The sequence below is a fragment of the Dermacentor andersoni genome, chromosome 6 (assembly GCF_023375885.2).
Source record: "Dermacentor andersoni chromosome 6, qqDerAnde1_hic_scaffold, whole genome shotgun sequence".
Taxonomy (NCBI): Eukaryota; Metazoa; Arthropoda; class Arachnida; order Ixodida; family Ixodidae; genus Dermacentor; species Dermacentor andersoni.
Window position 1 is genome coordinate 92335844 of NC_092819.1, and position 17071 is coordinate 92352914.

At 44.6% G+C, this 17071-nt stretch overlaps 2 protein-coding genes across 3 annotated transcripts in view; one reads left to right on the forward strand and one right to left on the reverse strand.

Annotated features, from left to right (window-relative positions):
- The window catches only part of LOC126522587 (trithorax group protein osa-like), a 179177-nt gene that overhangs the window by 3856 nt on the left and 158250 nt on the right, over window positions 1–17071 (forward strand). The window lies entirely within an intron of this gene.
- On the reverse strand, window positions 594–5241 carry LOC140218883 (protein GVQW3-like). Its single transcript, XM_072288590.1, has 2 exons — window positions 5228–5241; window positions 594–1173 (listed from the first exon to the last, which is right to left on the reverse strand). The coding sequence occupies exons 1-2, from the start codon at window positions 5239–5241 to the stop codon at window positions 594–596; spliced, it is 594 nt and encodes a 197-aa protein (XP_072144691.1).

The window sequence follows — 17071 nt, forward strand, 5'->3', positions numbered from 1 at the left end:
TGGTGAAAAGCTGAGAAAATGATGTCCTGAAGCTGCAAATTTATTAATTTTATGCCTTACCTATACGAGGTCTGTTCCGACCTTTGGCCAAAGAAAAAAAAATAACTGGTATAACTGGAGTGTTGGAAACCTAATCGCCCTCAAAGTAGTCTCCTTGTGACTCCACACACTTCTGCCAGCGCTGCTGTCATTGTTGGAAGCATTCCGAGAAGGCCTCTTTCGGAATGGAGTTTAGCTCGCTGTTGTTGCAGCAATAATGTCCTCTCTTGTCTGAAATCGTGCTCCTTTCAATGGCCTCTTGATTTTGGGAAACAGCCAGAAGTCGCAGGGAGCCATATCAGGAGAGTAAGGAGCCTGTTGAACTACAAGAGTCAGGTTTTTCACCAAAAAAGTCTGAATCAAGTGCGAGGAATGTGCAGGAGCATTGTCGTGATGGATGCGCCAATTTCCTGCTTACCACAACTCCGGTCTCTTGCGCCGTACAGCATCACGTAGGCGACGGAGGACATTCTTGTAGTACTCTTTGGTGATTATTTCAACCTGCGGTGCGTACTCGTGGCGTGTCACGCCACAGGAGTAAAAAAAAGTCAGCATCACTTTAATGTTGCTGCGCCCTTGGCGGGCTTTCTTTGGTCTTGGTGATGTGGAATGCTTCCACTGTGACGACTGGGACGACTGTGACGATCCGGGTCGTACCCATAGACCCAAGACTCCTCACCAGTGATTATGGCGTTCGTGAAGTCAGGGTCACTGTTTGTGAAATCCAGCATGTCCTGTGAGACTTCAACATGAAGTTGCTCTTGTTCCATTGTAAGCAGCTTCGGCACGAATTTCGGCGCAACTCTCTTCATGGCCAAATATTCGGTCATAATGGAATGCGCAGAAAAAGTGCTGATGCCCACCTCTTCTGCAATTTCTTGGATAGTCACACGACGGTCCCGCATCACCTCAGCGTTCACTTCGGCAATGACCTGGTCATTTCGGCATGTTGATGGTCGACCGGAGCGTGGCTCGCTCTCCACCGATGTGCGGCCATATTTAAACCGGTTGTACCACTCCTTAATCTGTGTGCTGCTCATAGTATTGTCACTGAAAGCCGTCCGAATCTTCCGAATGGTTTCCACTTGGCTGTCGCCCAGTTTCTGGCAAAATCTGATGCAGTAGCGCTGCGCGCTACCTCACTACCTCCCAGTGACTGACGCTATCGGCAGGCGGGAAAAAATTCGCGCATGCGCACGGAGGTTCAAGGTCAGCTGATGCAAGCGTGCTCGTTTTATATCCATCAGGTGTGTGAAAAAAAAATAAAGTCGGATACTTTTCCAACAGACCTCGTATCATCATGATGTTTTTCGTATTTGGGTGGCTTTTATGTTAAAGGGGCCCTGAACCACTTTTTACCGAAGTGGAGAAATACATTTGAAATGAAGATAGGCTATTTCAGAACCACTTTGCCGCAAAAAGTACTTCAATGCGTTCAGCAGAAGCGGAGTTATCGGCAATCAAACATAGCCTCAGCTGTGCTCCCCTTCCTCCTTCAATGCCTTGCACTGTGAAGGCAACGGCGGAGACGTCACCGTGGCGCGCAGTTCAAATTTCCGATTTGGTGCGTATGCCGCTAAACGCAAGCAAAGCGCGGCTGTCCTCGGAGAGCCGCAGTGCGCTTAGCCACTGGACTCGTGGCGGCACCTCGCAGCGGCTGCGGTGTAGCCGAGCGCAGCGACCAATAGCAGCCGCGTATTGGAGTGTGCTTTATGACGAAATAGAGCACACAGAAAAGAGCGAGGAGCATGGGGTTTTCGAAACGAGAGCGGTTGAGAAAAAGGTGACTTTGCGCCCACTTGCGAGCTCCAGGGACCGTGTACGATAGCAGAACTTGGCTGAGATGTTCACAACAGCGTATGCTACCCGCGGACTATGTTATTTCACCAAGCCCGAGGGGTGGTTCAGGGCCCCTTTAAAAGAACCCCTTTGAGCTCTGCATACTGCATTCCTCCAGGTTTTAGCTTTATAGGGAGGCATTGAAATATTCCCTGGGGCCCAAATTGAGGCGTAGGCTGAGGGAAGACAAAAGAATGCAAATGAACCAAAAGGCCTACACTGGAGAGGTCTGATTGGGTACACTACTTATAATACTCCATCATTACTGCCACAGCTAGGTTGTTAGAGTGAACACTGCCGTGCTTTAATGCGACAATGTTAAGGGCCTTGTGTCACAGAAAATTCGGCATCGGCAGCCAAGAAAATCATCCCAAACCATCCCCAACCACGCAGGCCCTCCGCAAAGTGCATAGGTGTTGCTGAACTAACTGAATTTCTGAAGGTAAAATGTGTCAGGAAATTCGTAAAGTATGAATTATGCACAATCTACAGACAAGGTAGATGCAAGAGAACACAATTCTGTTACGCAGAAACTGAAACACAAACCCCTTTTAACACAATATTCCACCTGCTTGAAGTCTGTCTAAACGTAGGAGCAGCGTAGCCCGCTTGGTTCCTTCAAACACCAAAAACAGAACCAGAAAGCTCGCCTTCGTGCATAGCGTTTGCATAAGCTGCAGTTGCTAGTAAGCATAGAAGCATTCTTTGAATGCTATCGCGTTCGACTCTTACAGGCAAAGCTTGAGCATACTCCCCAATTTTTTTCATTGTACGGCATGCAAAACCCCATGCAAATTTCAAAGCAATATAGCTGTGTGGTGGGTGGGGCAGTTAGCGCGTCCTGCTCCCAACTGCACATTGCCAGAGGCACACAAGTTCAAACTCCTGTTGCAGTGGTTGGCATCATCTTCATCCGCCTATTTTATGACCTCTGCAGGACGAAGGTCTCTCCCTGCGATCCCCAATTACTTCTGTCCTGCGCCAACCAATTCCAACTAGTGCCTGCGAATTTCCTAATTTCGTCGCCCCACCTAGTCTTCTGTTGTCCTCAACTGTGTTTTCCTTCTCTTGGCACCGATTCTGTAGCCTTAATGGTCAACCGGTTACCTAACCTTTGCATTACATGACCTGCCCAGCTCCATTTTTTTCTCTTAATGTCAATTAGAACATTGGCTATACCCGTTTGCTCTCTGATCCAAACCGCTCTCTTTCTGTCTTTTAACATTATGCCTAGCATTCTTCATTCCATCACTTTTTGCTCGGTCCTTAACTAGTTCTCAAGCTTCTTTGTCAGTCTTCGAGTTTCTGCCCCATATGTCAGCACCGGTAAAATGCACTGACTGTACATCTTTCTTTTCAATGATAATGGTGAGCTTCCAGTTGGGAGCCGACAATGTCTGCTGTATGCACTCCAACCCATTTTTATTCTTCTATAAATTGCCTTCTCATGATCAGGGATCTCTGTAAGTAATTGACCTAGGTAAATGTACTCCTTCACAGACTTCAGAGGCTGATTGGCTATTCATCATTATCTTTGTCTTCTGCTTATTAATCTTCAACCCCACTCTTACACTCACTCTGTTAAGGTAATCAATCAAGTTTTATATATATGTATAGTGTGGCGAGAGCGGGAACGAAAATGTGGGGGATGGAAGAACTATGACACAATAATGACTTGATGGCGGCGTAACAGGAGAGGACGGATGAATAGGCACCACAAGCCACATTTCAAGCTTTTAACTGCTGCCACTGTAAAAGTGCTATATGTTCAAAGAGTACAAGTGCATGGATTCCAAGATTGCATCGCCACCTGTCTTCTATTTTTCTGTCTTTTTCAGCTTGCCAAACTTCAGATCATGGTGAAACTGACCTATTAAATATTCAGAAGTGTAGCATACCAATCAATGTTTCTCTCTAGCATTCCTCTGAAGGGACATTAGAATTAACTGTTCACCTGTGCTTCCAAGAGATCTAGTTGGTAGGGCATCGTTTGGTTTCACAACTACAGAATTACTAATGCCTGGCCGATGAGGGTTTCTTTGCAATTTAGCATACTTGGGCCATTGTCATTATGCAGAAAAATTATGTACATGTTTCCAGGTTGTCTCTGCTTACTTTTGGATCCATTATAATCACCTGATGTTAATAAACGGTAGGGACATGGTGCAAGAATTCAAACCTTGCTTTGCCAATAGTGTTTCATTGCATCTTTTCTGACATCAGCCTTAAGCATGGTAGGACCAGCGTAAGTGCAATGTTTAAAAGTGTAACCTGTAAATGGAGTTTAACATATTACCAGTTAACATATATTTAAAAAGCAGTTGTAATTTTCTTTTTCATGGCGTCCCTTAGTTTTGATATCGGCTAGCACTGGTGTCTGCCGCAGGAATTCCACAGTGCTTTATGAGAAGTTTATAAAGTAATAAAAAAAAATCGAAGAGCACCACGAGGGTATGAACTTTTGTCTCGGAGGTTGCTGTTCTACCTCTCCGCCACTTCTATGATGCTACAGCAAGAAAATACTGCGTCTGAGAGTGTTGTCGTGCCACCAGCTACGATTTAATGAAACACAATGATTGACTGACTGCATGCCCTGCAGCTTATCCATAAATTAGCATTGAGGTAAAAGATTTTAAACAAAGCTAGTGGTAACAAGTGCAATAGGAAAGAGGAAGAAAGTCTCGTCTTTCTACTTCTCCACAAATGAAGAATACTTGGTCTAGAGCTAGTCTTCACTGAATAAAGTTTTCTTCTTCGTTAAAGGAGATTGCTTGTGCTCATGTATGAATGTTCACTCCAACTGATGTCACATGAAACAGCGCTAGACTTACTGTGTATAATATTGCAAGAGCTATTGTGTTACTGCTTAGCATTATGTGCAAAACTGCAACTTTTTCAGCGTGTCAGGGAAGTAGTCGTTTTAGATTTCTGTGTGCTTGACTTTTGTGGGGGTTGATCCTGATGAACAAAATTGAACAAGTTGTACTACAGAATATAGAAAGCATTACTACTCAAAGACGAGCACAGGCTAATAAACATGATTGAAGCGATGTTGGAGACAAAAAATTGCACAAATTAGTAAAATCACTTTTATGTGCACAAAGAAAAAGCAAACACGAGTTCATGAGTCGTCAAAATGTACATAAGAGATATGTGCTGCATCCTTCATAAACTTTGAGAAAGGCTGTTGCTAAATCTTCTTTGCAAGGGAGCAGGGTTTCTTTGTATTGCCTCTCAACAGACGATGCAAATTGCTGTATGCAAAAATTATGTATTGGCGATGGGCAGCCCCACCACCATGGGATAAGTGTTCATTTTAACGTTTGTCCAGCTGGAATGGCATGTGTGCACCCTCTTCGCCATTGGAAATTTTGCAGGTAGTGCATCTTTTTCTGGCACAGTTGTCTTCATGTGGGGCTATGTGGTTCATGTCGCAGAGCTTGCTGCGTCTAAATTAAATTAAGGTGCTAATGTCTCAAAATTGCACAATGAGTTATAAAGAACATCATGAGGGCTAGATAAATTGTAACCAAAGGACCTTTTGAACTCTGCCACCATTGGAATGCAGCTACGGCTTCTGGGAATCAAACCCATGACCTCATGCTCAGTAGCTGAACACTATAGCCACTGCCACTGATTACTTGCTATGTTATCAGCGTCCAATAATGTTTTGCAAGGATGCGTGTGTGGAGAGGTTGTGTGTTCGAGCCACGTCCAGGCCACCATTATCCAATACTTTGTTGTAGACATAACCTTAGAAAGAGACCAGCCAGAGCCCTCGAGACTCGCAAGTCACTTGCTGGGGCACTCGTGCTACATTGAATGTGAGGAGTCGTGAGAAGTCATTGCCTGTGACCGTCATGTCATGGTGCACTGCAACTTCCCAAGTTCCTATTTGTTTAGATTTATTAGCTTGTAATTGACTATATATGATTGGCATACTTTATCCCTACTAGCTGTACATGAGTAAGTGAAATTATGCATGCTGTTTTTGGCGGGTGGTTTACAACTTCAGGTAGCTTGCGATGGTATATAGAAAATGTCTTGTGATTTTTCATATTTATGCAGTTAGTGCTTATTTCAAATGGAAATGACGACCAAGCTAGTATCTACAAGGTGCGTTAGATATTGTACATTAGAATCAGCACAGCTTTTTAGTTGGTTAAAGGCTGATGATTGTGTTGAGAATGTTTGTTGATTCCTGGGCATAGTATAATAATTTCATGTGCTGACAGCACGGCCGGTATAATGTACTGATTTCTTTCGGTTGATTCGATTCCTTTCTTATCATCCACAGTGTGTAACCAGCCTTTAGTAGTGATAAGGTATGTGGAATGCAAAAAGGAATGGCATTTCAATAATAATGAATAATCCTGGCCCTGAACCATTAGTGGTACTGTTAACTTCTGCTGTGCAAAAGGCATGGACTGAAAATTTGAGCTGTCGGGCTTGAATCTATTTGAGGTAGTTCTAAGAGATAAGTACTTGAAACAAATGTTTTTTGGACTATGGTGCAATGTCACCTCAATAAAAGGCAGTTCAAACACTTATTTGCAAGAGCATTAAAGATGGTTATTTGCCATTGGTTATATCAGTTTAAGTATGTCAGAAGTTTCAAAAGCTAGCCATGTGTGTTGAGCATTCCCTTTAATTTGAACATCGGAGAAAATTTGCTTGTGGCTGGTGATTCCGGAGTCACAGATATGTGTATCTGGAGAGCAGTAGTGTGGCTGTTTGTTTTGGGTTTTTGTTTGTGTGGGCCAGCCTTCTCCTCCTTTCTTTTTTCTACTCTTTTAATCATGTCCTTTCTCTAGGGCCTACCAAGGCAGTATCCTTGAGTGATCCCTTTTGGGGATACCATCACTTTTGCAAGAATTCGAATCACTCAGTACTGGAGATGTTCAAAAATCCAACCCACAGCACTCCTGGCACTGTGCGAAGGTAAATTGGCACCGTGCTGGAAACGCTGTCAGCCTCATCAGCCCTGTATGCTATGTCCAGTGCCGATTCACTTAAAATCTTGGGGAGGGGATCGTGTCCCCAAAAGTGATTGCCCAAGAATGCTGCCCCCGATCGCCAGCCCAAGGCAACTGAGCTGGCATTTTCCGAAATTGCAAGACGCAGCTTCAGAGCAAGAGCTTCATGGATGCATGCTGCCAGTGTTGCATATTCAAGCACTGTATGCTGTGCAAGTCAGATGCACGCACAGATGCATGAACAGATGCATGTCTGTTGTGAACACTGACTGCATACTCTTTCTTGGCTGGGGGACTAAGTTGCAGTTGTGGTTGGTGTGAGGATGTTGCTGTTTGCACTACCAGTCCAAGTGCTTCTTTGGAAAAGGGACATTTGGCTTCTCGCAGACTTTCTCTAATTCAGCTGAAGCTGACTAAGCCTTCCTTCCTTCATAGTCCAGAACCAGGGAATCAATTTTCTAGTGGCATCCAAAATCGTAGGTTGGGTTTCTCAAGTTAGTGTTACAAAAAATTATTGCATAGAATGAAGGCTCTTGGTGCAGGTTTCATTTATTCAACCACGTGTTTTCTCCTTTTTTCTTGACACCCTTGTACTCCTGCTACACTGATGCAGAAAGTGGCATAAAGGTGGGCAAGGGAGTAGGCTGAAATTCCAAAGTTTTCTGCTTCCTCCCTCCTCCTTGTCGCTTCCTTTCACAATGAGTGTGTGTCAGCAAATTTCTGTAGCTTAAGTACCGTCAATCGCCAAGGCATTGCAGAAGGGGTGGACATACAGTGAGTAACATGTAAACAAAGTGCAATACTGAACATACAAATGTAACAGCAAATAAAAAGCAGCAGTGAATGCGTTGGAAAGAATTACATGTTAAGAAAGACCTACTACTTTTTATCGTATCTTTATCATAACATATGTGTTATGTGTGGAGTAACATTTGTGGAGGTTTTTGGCAGTTAAGAACAGATGGAACATTGAATCTATAAATTGATTAAACTGATTGGCTTGGCCTGCCTATTGAATGAGCACACTTGTTTCAAAGTGTGCACTTCATAACAAACCTCACTGTCTGTCATCAGAGGAGCTAGAACGAGATCAGAACCATGATTCATGTATTTGAAAAAACTTGACTCGTCAAATTTAGTACTGTTAATGTTATTTCCTGTGCTTCCATATATGGGCTTGAACCACATACACCATATAATACTCTGAAAGATTTATATTGAAGAAAGCAGACCATCAACACCAAGAACTGAAGAAACATGGTTAAGAAGTACACGTATTGTGGTATTCTAATGTTATAAGAATGTATTTCAGGGCCATCCAAATTTTTTAAATTTCATTTGTTGGGACAGTGCTCTTGAATTTGATCTCACCATACCACCTTCCTGCACTCCAAATGAAAATGGTGAATCATTCAATGTGCTAAATGCTAAACCAGGGTGTGGCAGAGTTGGATAATAAAGCATGTAATTTAAAATTAAAGGTTTGCTTGTGTGAGCAAGCAATTGGATGCTGCTTCTGATCTCACTTTTGAGCTTATTTTTCAAGTTATTTATTACTCGCACATCCTTGAAAGTTTGTGCTATCTGCCTTCTGCATTTGGCCATACTTGGGCCCTCTCCGAAGTCTTGGTTCCTATTGAGCATGATCTTCATTGAACATGCCGAGACACACCCGTGCAGAGTGATAGTTTCAGGAGCATCGGAATGTGGAACAACCTCAACCATTAGGTGCTCTCGATGCAGTGGTAAGCAATAGTGACTTCTGATGTTTACAAACTCCGTAATTTTAGTGGCAGGAGCCCCGTTCCCCTCCTGGTCGTGTCTGTGGGATATTTACAAATATTAGAGTTCATAGGTTGGCAGGTAAGGTTTAGCCAAATCTTGCTTCTTGATATAAAAAGGTCCAAATTCTTTGCCATCATTTCATCCATTCAAATATTACAGCCATAGAAGCTTCACTCACTCCACGAGCTTTGTGGTGCAGTTGTTATTGATCTGTGACACTTTCTATGTAGTAATTTCCTCATATTGTCACATTGTAGGCAAGGTGAAGAAACTGCCGCTTCTTATAGATCAATTGCAGTACGTTTCAGAGTAATCGCTCGAGCTCACTTCTGCTAAAGGATGTACAATAGCATTTGTGTTGTGTGTAATCTGAGTATACAACTCTTTTGCTTCAGAATCTGTGCAGGATTCAAGACTTTTGATATCGTAGGCACGCCTTGCATCGAGCGGCAGATCGATATCGGTGGCGATCTGGTAAAAAAATGGTCACCTTCAAAGAGCAAAATAATGTATGTGTGGCCATACTATACAACAGAAACTTGTGGACGTAAGGTTGTGTTGCCTGTCTGTGTCTGCTGATCTGGGTGTGCGGCTGCTTGTGTGCTGCACGTAATGGTAAATCATCGTTAATATTTAAAAGCATGTATGTATCCCACAAAAGATGCATGGTTAAGGCAAACTTTAAAAAGAGCGTCCTGTTCCCCCTGGTGCTGTGTCTGCGATACGTTACGAATCTTAAAAGGTGAAAAGTTCGCTTGTATACTTTGATCAGAAGCCAGCATGAATAATTTAGAAGATTGTTCGGTGGTCAATGGATTTCAGATTGCAGGCTTTAGTTTAGAACTGTAGCATTCAACGACGGTAAAGTGGGGAAAAAAATATATCTTTCATTTTTTGGTACATTGCCACATTTATCATGTCACATGAAGTGAGTTTGGAAATTTTTGGTAGTATCTCCACCTTGATATTTGCGTTTACAATACTTTTTTCTTACTGAGCATTCACTCAATATCAGACATGTATTACTATTTGCAGGAGTATAATGTATAAATCTTGCTTAATTTCTTTAGAATCCCATCATCTATATCTAGGAATGTACTATCAAGTTAAAGCACAGAGGATTATTACAAGGAAAGGTAAAAAAGTATTCTGGGCTAAGGTAATAGAATAATTATATTCTCATTTACTACCAGCCTGACGATTTATACCCTCTGTCCCTTTCTTTCTTGCTTCTGATCATTTGTTTGAGCACTGTTGCTGCATTGTAGTTGGGGTTACGTTGCAGGGTATGTGGGCGGAGGGTAGGGGTGTTTGGTGCTAGTTTAATTTGAACTTCTGTCGGATTTCCAAGTAGCCTCAGTGCATTATATAGTTGTGAGCATTTCCATTTATGTACAGGAAAGCAATTTAAGCAATTGCTTGGTGATAAGTGTTGGTTGTGAATATCTGTTAGGAGATGGGCATAAATTTGCATATTGATTTGCACTTAAAAATAACTGCTGTAGAGCACAAATTTGCATAGTTAATGAGCTGAATAGTACTCCTGAATGCGTTGGATTGCTTCATTGTGTGTATGTTCATTGGTGGAAGTTTTAATGGCCTTGTTTCCAGCATTCTTAATAAAACATAGCAAGAATATGGGTACATTGTGTGACAGGGGCAAATGTATGTTAACTCGGAAGGGTGATTGCTGTTTCTGACTAAATGTAAACAAACCTTAGATAACCTCTGTTAGAATGTCACCAATCATATAAGTCAGTTTCCAACATTCAGGCTCCTATGTAGCCTGTGCAACCACTAAAGGAAATTGCCCTTTAGTCAAGTTGAATGAACGCTCTGTTTATATATACATACATGCACACACACAGATTTTGCACTTAGTCTCCCCAAGTGCCTGGTTCAGTCCAGCTGTGTTCCCTGATCAATGAGAGCACAGGTGTGTGCATGCACATTCATTTTTGTATAGTTGTGTTTTGTGACTGGAGGCAATGTGCACTGGGCTGTGCTATTTTACCTCATTCAAAAAGGGAAATTTTGAGAAACACCATAAATGTCAAGTGGTACTTCTCACTGAGGATGAGCAAACTACTAAACTTGCTGTAGACATAACCTCTTGAAACTTTTGAGTAAAGTGATCTGTTTGCAACTTTGGATGCTTCCCTACAGTTCCAATGAGGACAAAAACTTTGTCATTGAATTCAAAACAAAATTAAAAAAAAAACTTTCTTCTGGGGAGCAGAGGGGGGGGGGGGGGAGGAGCGCAACATCATCAGAAACATCACAGAATGGCTGCCAGTATGATTTATTAGATGTCTGAGTGCTCGTACTGTGATTGGTGATTGTGCGTGTGAGCGTCTATATTTAAGGAACGCATACCATGTCCTGTGACAGTGGCCCGTCTCCACTCTCATTATGCTTTACCTCATAAAAGAGCTCTGTAGCAGTGAAGCTCACTTAAGAAAACCGACCATTATGCAACGCATATGATGCCTTTGCCTCACGTGCACTCCTGAGTGCGTGTCTCGATCTTAAGCAGACCGAGTTATGCCTGCACGCAAATGGCTCAAATTTAAATCTGACTTCAGCTAACTACCTGGCAAGCACATCATGGCAATCACAATGTGGCTGATGAGGCAGTTTTTTCGTGGTGGAGTTGGGGCAGTTTTTGGGAGGATTTACGTCCATGTCCGTGCAATTGGGAGAGTTGACAGGTATGCTATAGAGATTTGAAAAGGTCTCTGACACCCTTTGTCCCACCATAGCCTTGGTAACTACCTGGCAAGCACATCATGGCAATCACAATGTGGCTGATGAGGCAGTTTTTTCGTGGTGGAGTTGGGGCAGTTTTTGGGAGGATTTACGTCCATGTCCGTGCAATTGGGAGAGTTGACAGGTATGCTATAGAGATTTGAAAAGGTCTCTGACACCCTTTGTCCCACCATAGCCTTGGTGAAATGGTTGAGCTTGGGCCGCTACTGTGGGAGGCAGACGATTGCTGCTGCTGAGTGCCTACTGGTACAGTAGGTACAAGCATGCTTCTGGCCTAATGTTTGGTAACTATGAGAGTTCCAAACACTTTAGAGGACCCCAGCCTGGTTTAAAGTTGGCAGCATGGGACTTCCAGGCACCTTCTTTACATTAGTGGGGCGTTTTGTTCGTCTTGGTTCTTGCACAGCAAGCATGTCGGTCCTTGCAAACCTCTCCTAAGCAATGCACCCCTGGAAACCCAGGGGCGCCGCAAAATGGCTCGGTAAATATAGGTAAATGGCTCGAGCCGACAAGCCCCGAGTCATTTTTACCTATTGTGCAAGGCTAGTGGTAGATTTGGAACAAAAACATTGAAATTGTTTAGCGTTATCGCGGTCCTAGTTTTCAGCATATCGTTCCACCATAATGGTTGTCCTTACTGCTAGGCTTACAAAAAAGCCTTTCCAACTTGTAATATGTGGATATGGTAGTTGACTGTAACCTGGTGCTGTATTCTTGCCGGTACATTTTCAGTGATGTTACCACTTGTGTGCGACTCGACTCGGCACTGGAGAGACGTATCTGATGTGGTCGAAGTGTCTGCTATCAAGTCACGTGAAATCACATCTGTAAAATATTGCATCACATCCTTGAAAGTGATCTTATTAGAATACTGCCTCAAGGTTAACTTTTAGTCATCATTGTAAAGAACAGGGCGCACTGTTATCTTATTAACTGATTGCCATCGTGTCAATGTGAAGATTGTTATGGATTGCAGTGTATTTTCACATATCGCCATCAGTAATGTTTGTGTTTTAATAATTGGCAGTTCACATTTAACAGGTTTGCTTCCTTTAATTTTAGAGTTTGTCCTCATTGGCAGTCATTTTAATTAGCTTGTATGTATGGAATATTTAGTTTAACAGGTTATTTAACGCTACAAGTAGTGCAATGATTTTTTAATATTTAAAAAAGTTTTTTGTCGTGATAGCTGACTCTTGTTCACCCGTGAGCAAAATTGCGTGGACTAGGGATTGTGCGATAAAGCTGATTTTCTCCTCTGCCTGCAAATGGAAATTGAAATTGAGGACTGCAGTCCAAACTTGGCAGTGAGTTTTTCAGTGTCCTCATCAATTTCATTTCAAGCATGTTAACCATGACGAAATTCAGACTTTTCGGCGACCTGGCAGTCTACAGTTTAGCTCACAGATGTACATATTTGGCCATTTCATTTTTGGTTATAGGTCATAATGTGGTATAAAAAAAATCTTACTCCTCACTCGCATGGTTGTGTTCTAATTGTGTGTCTGTTGAAACCTTGCAGCACTGTATGATACACTGCGTTACGGAAATATTGGGATACAGTATCCCATTATGTTAATAATACTATTCCAACTAACTCCAACGCAAGTCTTAATCAGCTCGCATAGCCGCTGTTAAGAAACGGAAGCGGTTTTTCTGATGGTGTGTGTGTCGTCGCATCTACGCTTTTTGTTTGTCTTCCACGTGAAAAGTATGACAAACCTTGTGTACTTTTCGGGGTTTCAGTTGGGCCTGCATGGCAGCATGGCAGACACTGCGGGCAGGACGGGTATCGTCTTGCGAGTGTGGGAAGGCGTCCAAAGATGAGCGGTGTGGCTCTTTGCAAACCTACCGAAAAGGCTGCCGAAGCGTGCATCCCGCATACCAAATGCCAACTGATCGCCACAGCTCGGGCGGGATAACTGCTCTTGGGATGTACTGCTCCTAGATCTGTGGGATCAACGGTGTTGGGGACACCTCAGCCCAGAGCTAACGTTTCGCCCTTTTCGAATACATCGAAGCCTCAATTCTAGGACATGACCGCGCCCGCCATAACGGAAGCTTCAGGCATGGCATGTCTTCGACATTGCCAAAGCCGAAGCTTCAGTTCTTTACGGACTGTTTGTCAATATGTTTGCCGGGGAACCGTGGTGGTCAACCTCTTCTGGGTTGCGGGGCGGTGCCTTTCAGTTGCCGTCCTGGCACGCGCCAAACTTCGCGACCTTTGAAGAAAGCCTGATTTCGGTTTGCGAGTCGGCAAACGGGTGAGTGGGGTGACTTTCCTTGGCACGCGCCGGTGCCGTGTCGGAGGCGATGCGTACCTCCTCCTCTTTGGAACCGCCGCTAATCGCACGTTCATCGTGCCGCTTGTCGTTTGTTGTCTCCCTCCCCCCTTTCCTCGCGCCTCTGGTCACGGCTCGTTTGAGTGCGAGAACCCGCGTGGTGCTCTCGCCGGAAGGAAGGGCATTCGTCTTGCTGGCGTGGGGCGCCCCGCTGTCTCGCTGCGACGGCGGGGGGAATGGGCCGCGGGAGTGTTTGCGCCCGTGAATGACTTGACAGCAGCCAGCGGTGGAGTTGATGGCTGCCGAAGCAGTAGAGAAAAAAGGGGAAGTGCAGGAATTCTCGCGACACCTGTTTTGCCGATGGCGCGAAATGCAAAGAAAGAAACGATCGCATGACAGCGAGCGAAGACGAGCGCCGACTGAGTTTACTCACCGGCATTGGGACCGCTATACTGGGTGTCCCAGAACGTTAGCCAAGTTGTTAAAATAAGGAAAACTGGTGCTCCATAAGGTTATGAGACCTCCAGTGTTTGGTCATCAGCCTTTTTCCGCCATCTGGGTAGTTTTATTTACTAATTACCTGACAGTATTAATCAAACACGTTAATATTTTTTTTTTTAATTAAGGACGCGGCTTCCGATGGAAAAGCAGTTACGCAGGGCATGGCGCGCTGAAAACGACTGCGTGGGATTGGTTTAGGACTCGGTAACAAACGCGAGTCCAAATCAATCGATCTATTCCTGTCGCGTAACCGCTCCTCGCTGCATTTCAAGAAAAATAGTTGTGGAAGATCGCCTTCGCGATCTCGGTCCGAATTTGGCAGTCCTTGCACCACCTTCGTTCGGAGTCTGGACTCCTGGATTCATTCGGAGCCTCTACCCTGCAATGCGGGCGCAGGGAAGTTCGCTTCGCCGTCCACGGTATTCTTATCGATGCCAGCCGGATGCTCTGTGTCTGCGTTGTCTTTCGTATCTATTAGTTAGTGCAAAAAAAAAAAAACGGTGTACTGTGCATTGGGTGTGCGTTAATTAACCTGAGGGGGTCCATATTAATCAGAGGTCTCTCACTACGGCGTGCCTCATAATCAGTTCGTGGTATTGGCACGTAAAACGGCTGGGCGTTACAAATTTTTTATCCGCGATTCATGTTCATTTTGTTGCAGCCCTTTGTGTGCCAATGCTCTCTCCTTTCTAGCATCGCACTTTATTTTTCTGTTTCATAGTACTTACTGCTGCCTTCTTTGTGAATATTGCCTTCAGTCCTAGCGTACAGGTTTGTGCATGCGTCTTATTTTTGCCATTTCTTTGCAGTGTTGGCTAGAAATGGACAGAGCATTAAGCTTAGGCTAAAGGGAACATTCTACTTGCCTAAAGTGCCTCCATTTCACTTTTGAGTGAAATGTACCACTACAGACGACCGCCAGTGAAGGCACTGCCGTTAAAATTTTAAAGGACGTTTCGGTCGTAATTCCGAAATACACGTTTTTTCCTCCTGTCTAGTAATGCGTGCCGCCAATAATTAACTCGTGCGTGTAATTCGAGCGGGTGACTCAATTCTTTTTTTTTTGTCGCCGAAGAAACGTGCCATGACCGAGATTAATATAGTTCGATATTTAGTTACTCTGTGATTATGATGACTCGCTGTTAATATGCACAAGCAGTCAGCGTGAAAGTAGTTTCACAAATTTAATGGGTAGTCCTTCATAATTCGTGACTTAGTGGGGATGATATGATCCACCCGATTTCTCTCGGCCAGTCAATCCTCCGTAGTCGGCGCGAGCCACAACGTTTCTCGGCTTGCGACGGCAATGATACACCGGTGACATTTCGCGCTCTCGCTGGCGTGTATTTCTTTTTTTTTTCTCCCGCCTTCCGCCCATCGTGATTTGTTCCGCGTCGCTCTGTGCGTGCGCGCCTCGCGGTCTCTCTCTCTCTCCCGCCGCTACCGGCGCCCATCTCTGATGGCGCACGCGCGTGGATGTAGCAGCGAGGTGTCGTCGACGTCGGAACATGAGCGCGCGCGCCCCAGGTACCTCCGGCGCGCTGCAGAGCCTCCGCTCGTTTCGACACCCCGAAAATAGACGGAGCCGGGCCGCGTTCCGTCGAGGGAGGGGGGGGTGTCGGGAGAAGACAAAAGAAGGTGACGGGGCACCTTCGAGGCACCCACTGGCAAAGCGCTGCCCGCCTTTTCTACGTTGGATTCTTTTTACAGCGAAGCTGTCTGTGGCTAGGATCCGGCAGATTGCGTCCGCGCGTAGACCATCAATTTTTCGTGCGTGGGCCGATCCGGAAGATAGTGCAACACCGGGCCGACCCGCGGCGGAGGTGCAGTTCGCCATTAGGGGCCCACATACACAGCTTCGCTGGCCATCCTTCTTCGCAGAGTGGAATGGCACTGAGTTTTTGTTTTTATTCATCGACTTTGCAAGCAGGCAGCTGCGCAAGGCTGGCCTATAGCCTTCATCCACTGCGTTCTTCCGCCTTGCCTAATGTACTAGTGACAGTTGTCATTTGAGTACTGTTGTTTACTATGGGGGCGAAATGCGAAAAGGGCCGTGCACTTAGATTTAGGTGTACGTTAAAGAACCCCAGGTGGTCCAAATTTCCAGAATCTCCGCCACTGTGGCGTGCCTCATAATCAGAAAGTGGTTTTGGCACGTAAAACCCCATAATTTAATTTAGTACTTTTGTTTTAAGTGAAAGTCCTCGACCGCGAAACCCCAGAAAAAAAAAAAAAGCCTCAGAATGCCCTAAATAATGTCCTGTAATCGCTTTCTTGCGAACCAGGTGTCAGCATCTTGACGCAAGGTGGTGGTCAGCGGGAGTGTTGACATCGCGACGCTCCTGCACTAGCTCTTGCTCGCTCGGTCGTCGGCCGTTCTACCACTAACTCGTTGGCCCCGGGGTCGCCAGAGCAGCGAGTGCATGCGTTTCGCTAGTTCGCCGTAATAAAAAACGCGAAAGAGAAGAATGTGCTAAGCTGCATTAGTAAATTAACTTTCTAGAGAACCAGAAAACCTACTCTCGACGTCAGAGGAATCTTGACAAGGCAGGACGGGGGACGACATTCGGTTGCCTTGAAGTTCTCGCACAAGTTAGGCGTGACGTCGTGGATGTTTCTGCGCCACAACGGCCTCAGTACGAGAAGGTACGTTCCGTGAGGTCACACTTGCATGTCGCTGATAATGTATTGGTGCTAAACTAAAAAAAGAAGAAAAAGCTTTTGCTGTTCATGTTATTGTCTAATAACTAACATATTATAGCGAAATTAACAAAAAAGATAGTTTCGGAATAATACTTTATCAGTCTGCATTGACTTGGTGTTTGTGTTCAGTGCCCCCTTGAGAATCCCCGCGAAGTATCCCGGACACGCAGTCACCTC